The following is a 15,228-nucleotide window of genomic DNA, read 5'->3' as shown; positions in this document are numbered from 1 at the left end:
AGACAAGTATAAAACTTTAAGTCAAGCACACAACATTTAAGATAATTGTTATGAACTCTACAATTCATAATCTATATCAAGATCAACATCAGGTATATCATGCTCTTCATTTTGATTAGCGTTTCCTAAAGTTCCACCTTCAGGAACAACCTCAGTTTCAACATCACCCATACAATACTCAATAATATTGTCTTCAACATTGATAGTGACAACATCAATAATTGCTTCTTGTTGGAATGCATCACTATCTTCTGTATTATCATTGGATTCTCCGCCCCCGACTTCCGGGACATCAAACACACCCCTATGTTGGATGCATTGCACAATTTTCCAAGGGTCACGCAATTTGGTATCTTGAAGGTAGAAATCTTGTTTCGCTTGAATAGGAAGTATAAAAGGGTCATTTTGATACCATCGACTTGTAACATCAATGCTCCTGCAGTGTGCATCGGTTGTTATCATTCTCCTTCGACTATTGGTACCAGTATTGTACCATTCACACTGGAACAAAACAACTTTATGGAGAAGCATATACTCTAATTCCTAAATTTTGTACACATGACCATAGAAGTTGTGCATTTCTCCCTCATGGTCCCCTTCGGTACATACACCACTGTTTTGGGTTACACGGCGATTGTTTAGGTCCTTTGTATGGAACTTTACACTATTGACCATACAAATTGTGTACTCCTTCACATGCGGCTTAGGACCATTTGCTAATGACCATAACTGTTTAGTAGCTTCTAATGACTCGTTAACTTTCAATCTATTCATCTATAATGACACACAAGTGATATTAATTAGTAATAAGCAATGATGAATAAATTTAAATGTTTAAATTTATTAGTGTGTAATTAAATTTCAAATGTCTTACACGTTCTCTGAACCACTTGGGAAACTCTTGTCGTTGGATTTGAGTTATGGCTTCTCCAGTAGGATTATGCAATGTACTTTTGTGTTTGCTGTTAAAAATAAGGTGATTTACTCTCAACTAAGCATTGTAGATAATATTCAAAACTTGATCAAACAATATATGCATATGAAATCACATATTTTAAATAAGGCTCTAGCTCAGGACTATTGTACAACAAGTACCAATGAGCAGTGTCAAGCAATGCACGAGACAAGTCGCCATCATTTCACCTACCACCTGTAGGTCGGGCAGTCTATGAAAAAACTATCAATCCTTCTCTAGATTCACCAAAATCTTCATTTCTTTCTCTTCGGTTATGTATAGTTTCGATCCCATCAATATACAAAGACCAGTTGTTAATACATTCTTTAAGAATGTAAGCCTTTGCAATTGAACCTTCTAGTCGAGTTCGGTTGGAAACATATCTTTTCAATTTTCCAAGGTACCTACGAGGGAAAAATATGCACAATATGTGATTTTATACCACGTGGGAAAGATACAATTGATGAATGCATCAAAGGATCTAATTACCTTTCAATTGGATACATCCACCAATATTGTACCAGGCCTCCTAGAATTGCTTCTCGAGGCAAGTGAACAACAAGGTGGACCATAACATCAAAGAATGTTGGAGAAAAGAACCTCTCAAGCTTGCATAGTATAAGAACTCTACGTTCTTCTAGTTTCTCTAATTCACTCTACTTTAGGGTCCTTGAACATAAGTCTTGGAAGAAGTTGCCCAACTCAAACAATACAGTACTAATTTCCTTATCTGCAAACCCTCGCAACCCAATTGGAAGAATTCGTTGTAGTAGCACATGACAGTCGTGGCTTTTCAAACCAAATAATCTACCATTTTTTGCATTCACTGATCTTGATATGTTGGCCGTATAACCATCTGAATACTTGACTGATTTCAAATAGTCATAAAAATCATTCCTTTCATTAGGGCTTAATGTATAGAAAGCCCGAGGCTTGTCATATGATCCATCAGGTCGTTGTTTCAAATGCAACGTGTGCTTGAAGTTCATATTTTGCAAGTCTATCCGTGCCTTGTCAGTGTCCTTGTTTTTCCCCTCAATGCCCAACAAAGTACCGTAACTCTTACTAATGTTCTTCTCTACATGCATGACATCAATATTGTGCTTAAGCTTCTTATTTTACCAATATGGAAGCTTATACAAAATACTTACCTTTAACCAATTTGGCTCCCCAATGAGTTGTCTCTTCTTGTTACTTGGATACTTTCCTAAAATTATATTTGACATTCTATCTAGCTGCTCTTGTATCTCTCCCACTTGTAACTCTAAAGATCTCTTCCGTTTTTCCGGTAAACCATTATGCAACCGACTATGTCTCCAACGATGTTCCATAGGCAAATAAGTTCAATGGTTAATGAATCCAATTTTACTTTCCAAAGCTTCTGAATATGGTTCATCATTACAAGTGTAACAAGAATGATAGCCCTTTGTCCTCCACTCGGACACGTTACCAAATCCAGGATAATCATGTATTGTCCACAACAAAATTGCACGCATCTAGAAATGCTCTTTACTATAAGCATCATAAGTTTCTACACCTTCTTCCCATAACTCCTTCAACTTGTCAACCAATGGTTTCAAGTAAATATCAATTTCATTTCCTGGTTAATGAACACCAAGAATAAGCAAAGACAACATAAAATATGGCCACAAGATTCTCCATGATTATACCAATTGATGTAAAATTGCATAATCCCACGATGAAGCAAATGGATATGCACAGTATGAAGAGATTGTCGATAGTAATTCACACAGTGAATACACGGGCATAGAATATTACCACTCAAGTCCAAAACCACATTTGCAAAATTAATAAATGCATTGACCCCTTCAATATATAGACGACTTAATCTGCCATCAGGTGTCTTACCCATTGTCATCCAACTTTTATCCATGTTTAACTACAATTGCAAGCTGAATGCTATTTTAGCAAAATAAGGACAACTCATGCATAATGTATTCTAACATCTAAGTTTATAAGCTACTTAGGTAAAATAAGGACAACTCATTCACAATATCCCATTCATGAATGTACAAGCCTATATTAATACTTAAACAAATATATATTGCACACTCAAACACTCCCAATATTAGTTTAAACTACCTTATAATACCATGCAAGCCACTCGCTTGCTCCAACACAACAACCCACGACAAAACCAATCACATACATCACAAGTATAGAGTTTTACAAGTATTTAAATCAAATAAAATACTATTCATCACATCTAATCAACAATACTCATTCACATTTGTATGAAATGAAAAACACTTCCAATATGAATTTAAACCACCTTATAACACCATGCAAGCCACCCGCTTGCTCCAACATAACAACCCACCACAAAACCAATTTCCAACAAGTATTTAAATCATATAAAATACTATTCATCATATCTAATCAACAATACTCATTCACATTTGCAAGAAATGAAAAACACTCCTAATATGAATTTAAATCACCTTATAACACCATGCAAGCCACCCGCTTGTTCCAACACAACAACCCACCACAAAACCAATTTCCAACAAGTATTTAAATCATATAAAATACTATTCATCATATCTAATCAACAATACTCATTCGCATTTGCAAGAAATGAAAAACACTCACAATATGAAGTTAAACCACCTTATAACACCATGCAAGTCACCCGCTTACTCCAACACAACAACTCACCACAAAACCAATTTCCAACATCACAAATATAGAGTATTACAAGTATTTAAATCATATAAAATACTATTCATCACATCTAATCAACAATACTCATTCAAACCAACAATCCATAAGAAAACCAAACACAAACATCACAACTATAATGCTTACAAGTATTGAAATCTACTATTCATCACATCTAATCAACAATACCCAATCATAATTCAAAATAATGTAAAACACTCTCAATATGTATTTAAACCACCTTATAACACTATGCAAGCCACCCGCTTGCTCCAACACAACATACCACCACAAATCCAATTTCCAACATCACAAGTATAAAATTTTATAAGTTTTTAACTAGAATTTACTTACTTTGCTCATGCTAAGCTTACAACTTTCAGAAGAAAAAAAAATCCAAAGTTATTGCAAATAATGTGTATTTAGCTTGCAAAAGAAAACTTAAATTTATAAGTCCTTCAATCTTGAAAATGATACAACTACCAGAAACAATAAAAAGGAAAAAATTATACCTGTGAAAATTAATGAAGAAGAGTTAGGAGCTTAGTTGATGATTGTAAGGAATACATGGGTATCAACATGGAATTAAACTATTAATTATTACAAGGAATGCCCAACATACCTACTTATATAGGCCCATGCTGTAAGTGCTAAATTAAAAAATAAAAAATAAAAGGCCCTACTTCAGCATCAATTGCAATACCACCGGCTATAAAGATGTTGTAAGGATGTGGAGAGATAAAAATTGATGAAAAGCTAATTTAAAAAATTAGCGAATTCAAAAACCTAGAAAAGTAGCCAAGAAATATTAAAAAATGGGACATGTTACAGAGGATGTTAATGGTACTAGTTGTGCCACCAACCAAGAGAAATGTTTGCACATAATAAAGTATGAAGACTGAACACAACATCACCATAATTATAATACAAATCACAAGCATCCACATAATAAAAAAGAACCTAACCAAAGAGGCACACACAAGCAAATCTACCGCCTAGCCCTCTATTTGGTTGATATGAAAGCCTTTTACAAGATAATATACCAAACAATTGTCCATTGTTCATTTAGTTTCCTAAATTACAATACATATAGCTCAACTACAACATATCATAGCAAATAGAGGGCTATGTAAAATTTCAAAATTTACATTTTCCAAGTACTAATAATAATAAATAGAAAATAGTGCCAGAAACTTCTCACAATTAAAGGGTAACTTTGACCTATCAACAAGCCTTGACATTTCTCTGTACAAAATGAGGATTCCCCAAACATCCTAACATCTTGAACCAAAAAAGGAACCCCAAATTTGCTGCAAAACTTGGAATTTTGATTAGCTCAGAAACCAAAAAAGAAAAGCAATAAATAAATATAATTTCAGGAGTTTCTTACTTGAAGTAGTTAGAAAAAAAAAGAAAAAGTTGAATCGGTGAAGGGAAGGTGAAGGGTCACCGGTTGGAAGTGGAAGCCGAAGGGTCGCTGGGAGCTGAATCGGCGAAGGGAAGGTGAACAATCAATGTGGGTGAAAGCCGAAGGGCCGTGGGAGTTGAATCGGCGAAGGGAAGCCGAAGCATCGGTGTGGGTGGGAGCAGAAACGTCGCTGGGGTTTGATCGGCGACAACGATCAAGCAAAAGCGACGACTACAAAAGCGACACAAGCAAAAGCGAGGATGACAAGCAAAAGCAACGACGGCGAGCAAAAGTGACAATGGCAAGCAAAAGCGACGACGAGCAAGCAAATAAGACGGCGAACCAATTCGGCTGCGTCGGCAAGCAAAAGTGATTGATGACGGCGAGCCTAATTGACGGCCGAATCGGCGATATGCGGATGGGTTGTGAAGGAAAGAGAGAGTGAGGGAAAGAGAGAAAAAAACCAGAAAAAGAGAAAAGTGAAACAAAAAAAAAATTGGGCTGAAGCTCATATTAGTATAAAACTTTTAGTGATAAACTCGGATTCGTTGCTATTGGATACCTTTAGCGACAAACTGGGATTTGTCATTGATAATGTACCGATATTTATGATTTTATTTTTAGCGACAACTTATTTTTGTCACTATATATTATATTCAGCGACGAAATACTTTTCATCACTAATAGTGTTCTCACTAACACCTTTAGCGACAAACATTTTCTTCGCAAACAACTTAAACTTTTAGCGACAAAACGGTTCGTCGCTATAGCTGAATTTAGTTTGGCACTAAAATTTTTCACTTGGCACCTGAGTCATATTAGTATAAAATTTTTAATGAGGAACTCGGATTCGTCACTATTGGCTACCTTTAGCAACGAACTTGGATTCGTCGCTGATAATATAATGATATTTATGTTTTTATTTTTAGCGACGACTTATTTTCGTCACTATATGTTATATTTAGCGATGAAATATTTTTTGTCACTAATTGTGTTCTCACTAACACCTTTAGCGACGAACGTTTTCGTCGCAAAAAACTTAAACTTTTAGCAATGAAACGGTTCGTCGCTGTAGCTGAATTTAGTTGGGCACCAACATTTTCTGCTTGGTGCCTGAGTTCATATTAGTATAAACTTTTAGTGAGGAACTCAGATTCGTCGCTATTAGCTAACTTTAGTGACGAACTTGGATTCGTCGTTGATGTACTGATATTTATGTTTTTATTTTTAGTGACGACTTATTTTCATCACTATATGTTATATTCAGCGACGAAAGTTTTCATTGCAAAAAACTTAATCTTTTAGTGAAGAAAATTTTCATCGCTGTAGCTGAATTTAGTTTCACGCCAACATTTGTTGCTTGGTGCCTGAGTTCAACACAACATATAGCGACGAAATCTAATTTTCATCACTAAATATTACTAATTTTTTTATAAATAGCGACGAAATATAAATTTCGTCGCTATATAGTACTTTTTTGTGAGGAAAAAATTTTCCTCACTAAAATTCATCACTAAAACTACATTTTGTTGTAGTGTTCCTCCCCACCAGAGATGGTAGCCCTAAGTACTTCTCATGTTGTCTGATAACTTGTGCCCCAAATATGTTTTTGATCTCCTGCTGAATCACTTGGTTTGTTGCTATTAAAGAAGAGGGAAGTTTTAGTTTAGTTAAGCTACTGACTAGAGGCTTGTTCATAAACTGTGAATATTCTTTGTAAGGAATTACACTCTTCCAGTGATGTCTTATAAAAAATAAGGATATCATCAGCAAAGAAAAAATGTGATAGTCTAGGACCACCACGACATACAGTTAATCCATCCATATCACCATTCTCCACAACCTTCTTAATTAAGGATGAAAGGCCTTCTGCACATAAAAGGAATAGGTATGGTGATAAAGGATCTCCTTGCCGTATACCTCTACTTCTAGGTAGGCTTCCCATTTATCCTCACTGAATATGTAATCGATGTAACATACCTCATAATAAGATTCCTCCACTTCTCATCAAACCCCAATTTATTCATAATTTTCTCCAAACACGCCCACTCTACTTTATCATAGGCCTTGCTCATATCCAATTTTAGAGTCATATCCCTCATTTTACCCCCTTTCTTTTGATTAATATGATGCATGGCCTCAAAAGAAACTTGGACATTATCAGTGATTAGTCTTCCATGCACAAACGCACTTTGAGTGTCACTAATAATGAATGGTAAAATTTTCTTAAGCCTATTAGCTATAGTTTTTAAGGCAATTTTGAAAACCGCATTACATAGACTAATAGGCCTATAATCAGTCACCCTTTTAGGATCTTTTATCTTAGGGATAAGAAGAATATGAGTCTCATTAAAGTTTGGGGGAGATAAGCCATGATTAAGAAAATCAAGAATTGTTTGAGTAACTTCATCACCTATATTTGGCCAAAAGTGTAGATAAAATAAAAAGGGCATACCATCTAAACCTAAAGCCTTGAGAGGGTACATTTGTTTCAACGCCATCCTTACTTCATCTGCAATAAAATCCATTGACAGTCTCTGATTCATAGCTAGAGTTACCTTTGGCTGCACTGCTTGTAATAATTCTGAAAATTCCATCAGGTTACTAGAAGAGAACAAATCTGTGTAGTAGTTTACAACCATCTCACCCATTTTGTCTTCATTAGTATGCCAAAAGCCATTTTCATCAAACAGTCGCACCATATGATTTTTCTTTTGCCTTGCTGATGCCTTTGCATGGAAAAAACCGGTATTCCTGTCACCAAATTGGTACCAATTTATTCTTGACCATTGATACCACATAAGATCTTCTTTCTCATGCCAACAGTTCAACTTAATCCTTGTATTCCTCATATCTTGTATATTGCTTGGATAGGCCGGTTGAAGCTCCAACCATTCAAGGTGTTTTTAAAGCTTGGTGATCTTCCTCCCCACATGGCCAAATTCAAATTTATTCTAAGCATCAAGTTGAAATCTACACTTCTCTAAACAAGCATTCAAAGGGAAATTTGTTGGAACATCAATTCCTTCACCCCCAAGCTTCCAAAACCACCTCCTTACAACGAGAATCATTTAGCCAAATCGACTCAAATCTAAACAACCTCTTCATTCTCTTACCATTAGGCTTCCTCACGAAGCGTAAAGCCAACAGTGAGTGATCTGAAGCCGATGATGTGAGGTGATGTAGACGTGCCATGGAAAACAAATTCACCCACTCCATAGTAGCAAGAGCTCTATCTAACTTTTCTCGGATTTGAATCCCCTTACTTCTCTCATAAAGCCAAGTAAACTTGGGGCCAATGAATCCAATATCCCATAGACCACACCGATTAATAGCTTCAACAAAGCTATCCATTTGTCGCCTCGCCCCCCTTCCTTCTCAGACATCCCCATAATCTCATTAAAATCTCCAATGACCAACCAAGGCAATGTAGAAGTATTGCTCAAATGTAAGATTCCGGCCTTCTTGATGTTTTGGGATTACCATAAAATCCAGTTAAGTGCCATTAGTCACTCTTGGTTCTCCCATCCACCAAGGCATCAATATGTGATAGAGAAAAAGTTTGAACATTCAATTGAGCCTCTTCCTTCCTAAACATTGCTAAACCACCGCTTGAACCATTACTAGAAACAAAAAATCCATGTTTAAAACCACATTTATCTCGAACCATAACCATCCAATGCTCAGTTGATACATGGGCTCCCCACTCTGTGCTATATTTTGAAACTCTGTGAGTTCAGCCAACATATTTGTCTCCATTAATCTCGACTTCTTTCCCTCCTAAGTCATAACTATCTCCATATTAGTTACATTTGAAATTTGAAACCCATTATTCCCATGGATTGCCTCATGAATATCCTGAAGTACCGCCTCAAAATCTCCATGTCGATGAATCGGATCCTGTTTCTCGAAGAACACTAAATCCTCATCAACCCAACTTTCCATCAGTTTCCTCCACCATTGCAATCTCCACCTAACTATGTTATTCTATAAAAGCCAATCTAGCACTCGACAACTTTCTCTGGCTGGACTACGGTTTTGGTTGGTTATATCATTGTACTTCAACAGCCCCTCAGCCATAGCCTAAACTGCTATTCGTGACTTGATAAAGTGCCCTTACTCCAAAGCCATATCGCATAGTCTTTATCATTGTGATTAAGTTGGCCACACCAATAACATAGGTCATGCAATCTTTCATATGAGAATGAAACCCATCCTTCATTATCTTTATCAAACATGACTCGTCTTCCTCGGCAAAGGAGCTCGTTCATGTCTATGGCCACCCGTATATGTAGGAAATTCCCCCCCCCCCCTTTTAATTTCGATGAATCCTTTGGCATAGTAACCTTTCCTAAAGACTCCCCAAGACTGCGGGCAACCTAAGCTGATAAATAAGTGTAGGGTAAGTTATGAAATTGAATCTAGAACGAAACATTATCAAAACTAAGTTCCTCAATAGGAATGGAAGTCTTATAACACTGAAATACAACCAAATGTCGATCAAAAGACCATGGCTCCCCCATAAGAAACTTTTCTATGTCTCATCCGACTGAAAAGCAAAGAGCAACCTATTATTCCCTACGTCGCTGACTTCGAAGTTATCCCTAGTACACCACAATGGCCGAAAATTTTTAGCCACCATCTCAATATTCAACGAACAGTGAGTAAAAAACTTTGCTGCTAAAACATAACTCTGATCTTTCTTGTTTCTTGACAAATCAAGCTTGTCGTCCTCTTTCTCTAACAGTGAGAGTTTCTTCCAACTTCTGGCAAGGTCCTCCATACCAAAAAGCTAAAATCGTATCCCAAACCCCACTAAAGGCAATAACCCTAACCCTCCTAGTAACCTTGTTACTATAGGGACTTAGCGTCCTCCTTAGAAAGGAGGGAAACAGATGCTACAGTATGGAAGAGAGGTGATGCCAACCCTAATCCTACCGAGAACTTTGCTGTTTTTTATTATTATTATTTTTTAAATAAAGACAATTTTCCCCCCTCTTAAATTGTAACTTATTTTTTCAGTAGTCATAACTTTAGGTAAATTTAAAATTTAAAATTTTTGTTTAACTAATCCGTGCATTGCACAGGTTAGCAACTAGTAATCTAAAACTCACTTCCCCAAAGGCCTTAGAATGTTTAGAATTTTTGTTAATAAAAGAGTGAAGAAGATGAAAAATTAATAATTCAACTGATAAATCAAATTCAAAATCCTGAATTACAAAAAGAATATTTGGATAAGTTTAAGAAAAATTTGATGAAAGAAGAAATTGGTAAAAAATTAAAATCAACTATAAGTTTTGAAGAAACTTTGGAAAGATTTAATAAAAAGAAATCCAAAGAATTAATTGTTAATGATCTCCAACATGAAATTAATATTGTTAAACAAGAGATAAATGAATTAAAACATGAATTTAAAAGCATGAAAAGTGATAACAACAATCTCAAACAAGAATTGATAATGTTAAAAATTGATAAAGATTTTAATAAATCTGATAATGAACAAAATAAACAAGATGAGCACAACAATGGAGCTGAATCCAATCAATAGGCTCTTCTTTCTGATAAAGGTATTGTTGATAATCCTTAACTTAATCTTGTTAATAAATTGCTTCCTCCAAAATGGTTTACAAAAGTTAAAATCGTTGTTTCTCCTGATTATCATTTCACTGTTATTGCTATGATTGATTCTGGTGCGGATATGAACTGTATTCAAGAGGGACTGATTCCTTCAAAATATTTTGAAAAATCAACTGAAAGATTGGTTTCTGCTAATGGTTCCCAAATGAAGATCAAATATGAATTGAATAATGCTCATGATTGTCATGATAATGTCCGTTTCAAGATTCCTTCTGTTCTTGTCAAAAACATGACTAATAAAGTAATTCTTGGTCTGCCATTTATAAATACTTTATATCCTTTCCTCGTTGAACCTGATGGAATTACTACTGATCCTTTTGGACATAAAGTAAAATTCAAATTCGCTTCAAAGTTTGAAATTGACATTGATAATCTGTCCTATAAGAAGACTCCCCCATGAATGAACTTATTCAAGAACTAGTGATGAGTTCTTGCCAAAATTTCACTGATGATTATAAAGGTAATATTCATAATACCAAAATGTTAAGTACTATCAACTATTCTAATATTATCAATGTTTCTTCGCAGGAATCAGAGAATGTCTCGTAGATAAATACCACTAATAAGTGGAATAATACTAATACTTATACCACAAATAAGTGGATTATTATGGCTTCCTCAATAGAGAGGAAGAACAATAGAAAAGCACTAGCACAGGGCTATTCTCAAGACAAAAGGCTCCCAGGGGGATAACCTTTTAAAATGCTTGAAGGCGCATCTTCTAGGGTAAAACCTAGTGGATCAACATCCCTTCAAGGAGATGTCCCGGTAGAGGTGACATACTCCAGTGGTGATATGGTAATTGCTTTACAAGAAGTTTTGTCTCGAAATTTACAATTCCACAATGGAATCTATTTAGAATTATCAGATTCTATTAAATTCATTCTTGATAACCTTCAATTTGCTTTTACTAGAAATCACTATAATGTTTTCCAAAAAATCCTCAGAGCCCTTGAAATCCACCTTGTTAACCTTACTACTAAAAATGAAGCCCTTACTGCCCAAAATGAGGCTTATATAAGCCACCATGATCTTACTCTAGAAAACAATTTTATTTCAGAAAATAACCTTGTTGTAGAAAATGGGGCTCTTCGAAGCCACCTTAAAGCCTACATTAGTCAACTCTTTGGCAAAGAGGAAATCCATTCAATGGATAATGAGACTATAATAGGCACTGATTATGCTAGATTGAGTCTTAAGACCCAATCTCTGTTAAGAAGTGTTGTTGCCAACTTGCCGACGGATATACAATTACGTATTCTGAGAAGCAAGGCTATGTTTAGGTTTGTTGACCTATGGTTCAAATATTTCAAAAAACTTGTTACTGGCACTATTCCTAATCCTGATGAATTAGACAAATGTGATAATGTCTTTATTCAGCTTGATTGGGAAGAACACTTTGGGAGTACTCTCACAGTATATGAAAAGAAACACCCATTTCTTGGCCTCTTGATAAATTATGATGACGGTTCATATGTTGCTGATGATTCAGATGATGATGATAGGGACCCTAACTGGCTTTCCCAAATGTTTGAATATGGCTTTATCAGGTTCATAAAATTAACAAACCATTATCAGGCCAGCCAACTCCCACAAATTATTCAGGATGCTATTAAAGGATTTAACAGTCCTTTTGTTTCCATCAGATGCTGGAGTACGTTGCCAAAATGGGAAAGAGATAACTGGATGAATGTCCAGCCCTCAAAGCATCTCATTCTCATTAATGGTCACACTCACCAAGGGCCATGGTTTAAAGGAAATTCTCAATTGTCCTTTGATGATCCTTTTGCTCTTGCTGAATGTTGGAGAAATTATTTTAATAACCAAATTATTAATGTTGCTCAGAATTTATGGAAAAATTATCACTTCATGGGAAGTACAGACAAGATTTCTATCTTTGGTCCCAAACCATATTCTGATGCTAATGCTCATTTACGAATTGCTGACCATTGTAATCCAAGAAGTTTTCTCATCCCAGGGAAAACTCCAATGTTTGAGCCAATTTTATATTGTGGATTCTGTAATCAATATGCTATTAACCATGAACATGGATGTGATTCTCCACAAAGCCCTTTTGATCCTTTTGATGGTTATCCATCTGATGCTCCTTCCACTGATTAATGAGTTCATTCCTGCTATTTCTACTGTTTGAGTCTGCTGCTACTTATTTGATTGGCTTGCACAAAAGCCAAAAATACTTCAATGGCTTTGAAGAATATGTTGTTGAAAAAACAGAACTACTTCAAGATACTCTGGATTTAGCGGAAGATTTTGATTCTCTTATTTGTCTGGACTGCACAATTTTGATTCTCTTATTTGTCTGGCTTGCACAATGGCCAAAAAACTTCAATGTTTACTACTGCTAAAAGTTTGTTTCCCACCAATATGATGCTTCTGAATGCACAAAGGCCAAAAATTCTACAATGTTTACTTACAAGTGAAATTTCACTGTTGTTTTCCACTACTGGTGATAATGTTCTGAAAAGAAGATTCTCCATGTTTCCCGTGGCTTTTAGTCACACCGATTACTGTTAACTTTTATTTTTCACTGTTAACTTCTACTTTTCATTGTTAACTTCTACTATTCACAAGTATTGTTCACTTAGAATTTTGCCTATTTAAGGGGGGTTGTCCCTTAAGTTTTAGTTCAAGATTTTCTTCCCTTAGAACTCCTTCTCTTAGGAAGCCTTCTTAGAGAGAAAATTCCTTGTTTCTACTACTACTACTACTACCTTATTCACTACAAACTTTGTAACTCTTCAAACCTTGTAACTAGGATTAGATCAAGCTTTGTAACTATCAACCTGTTCTGAGATCTTGTATTAATTACTACTTCTGTTGTAAGTGTTTTGTACTACTTTCAATAAACAAGTATTTTCAGTTTTATGTTCATTATACTACTTGTTGTTACCGCCACCTTGGACGAATTACCGCCATACCGGACGATTCTAAATTGCTTTCATTTACTTTGAACTATTGCTTTCATTTACTTTGAACTATTGCTTTCATTTACTTTGAATTATTTTGATATATACTGCTTGGCTGGTTCTACCGCCTTATTATTGTTCTAACTTACTATTGCTTTCATTTACTTTGAATTATGTTGATATATACTGCTTGGCTGGTTCTACCGCCTTATTATTGTTCTAACTTTACTATTTTACATTACTTTCACTATATCATTACTATGCTTCCGCCATCATCTGTGCGTGCTATGTTATGTTCTTATGAAGCATTTTATTAGTCTGGGTTCTTTTCTAAAAAATGAATTTTCTTTTATTTTTTCAATCTATTTGGTTACTAATAGCTTTGCAAATAATCTATTGGGTCAACTGTGTCTGTAACTTTGTTTATTTGCTTTTTATGTTCTTATTTTGAGCTTGTTTTGTAGTTTGACTTTGAAGTCCATAATTTTTTTTTTTAATTATTGTTTTGTAAATTTATTTTACTATAGGTTTCTTATAAATTTAGCATATGATGAATTAAATTTAGATTTTCTGTAAATTTTAATCATTCTTGTTTTATAATTTAATTAGTCTCAAACTTTCTTTCTAGGTCTTAATGGGTACCTTATTACAATGCTTAAGGTGAAAGAAAAATGCCTTTTTTTAAAGATGTGTTTCTTTCTAAGATGAGTGAATTTTTTTTAATCTAAAAGATGATGTTAATTGATTCTTAGTAACATTAATTTCATTTTTCTTATGGTGTACGTTGAGTGTTTCTCATACTGTTCATTCTATTTGGTGTCTTGTGTTCAACCACCAATGGGCTGAAGCATTCCACCCTTCGTGGTGGAGTGCATTAATGGGTTCAATCCCTTATCAGTACCCTTTTTAATGAATGACGATTATTTCTACGTTTTGCCTACTTTTTAGTACCTATGTTTAAAAATCGATCGCAGTTGGTCCCTTCCATCTACTTATTCAAACTTTGTTTAGTGTGTGCTTATATAAAGATTGATTAGTTCATATTATGTTGGGATGTTGGGATGCTGATTATTTATAATGGAATGTAAAAAAAAGAAAAGAAAGAAGCAGATAACCAAATTATTAATTTATATATATATACATATATATATATTTTGAAGCATTAGATATTGGTTTTTTTCTTTTTCTTTTTCTTTTGTAAGTGGGCTAAAGCTAACTAAAAGTTATCTTTCTTTTATCTCCAGCTCTCTTTCTCTTTTGTGGCTGAAGAAATTGTGAGGAACAAGGTGAAGACACAAGTTAACTTTGGATTTTTTTTTAAAGTTGTAAACTTAGCTTGAGCAAAGTAAGTAAATTTTAGTTAAAAACTTATAAAACTCTATATATACTTGTGATATTGGAAATTGGTTTTGTGGTGGGTTGTTGTGTTGGAACAAATGGGTGGCTTGCATGATGTTATAAGGTGGTTTAAATACATATTGAGTTTTTTTTTTTTTTTTTTTTTTTTTTTTTTTTTTTTTTCATTTTTTACAAATGTGAATGAACCTTGTTAATTAGATGTAATGAATAGTATTTTATTTAATTTCAATACTTGTAAGCATTATAGTTGTGATGTTTAT

General features: G+C 34.7%; 1 protein-coding gene across 1 annotated transcript; it reads right to left on the bottom strand.

The window, feature by feature from the left end:
- Positions 1–8,072: 8,072 nt before the first annotated feature.
- LOC115981030 lies at positions 8,073–8,399 on the bottom strand. Its single transcript, XM_031103220.1, has one exon. It carries the CDS (start codon positions 8,397–8,399, stop codon positions 8,073–8,075), a length of 327 nt encoding a protein of 108 aa, XP_030959080.1.
- Positions 8,400–15,228: the final 6,829 nt, after the last annotated feature.

This window comes from Quercus lobata, chromosome 3 (genome assembly GCF_001633185.2).
Source record: "Quercus lobata isolate SW786 chromosome 3, ValleyOak3.0 Primary Assembly, whole genome shotgun sequence".
Lineage (NCBI taxonomy): Eukaryota > Viridiplantae > Streptophyta > Magnoliopsida > Fagales > Fagaceae > Quercus > Quercus lobata.
This window is presented reverse-complemented; position numbering and strand designations above follow the sequence as displayed.

What these genes read in the sequence shown, in the direction of transcription:
- LOC115981030 (XM_031103220.1), bottom strand. Translation starts at nt 8,399, where the DNA reads ATGGATAGCTTTGTTGAAGCTATTAATCGGTGTGGTCTATGGGATATT.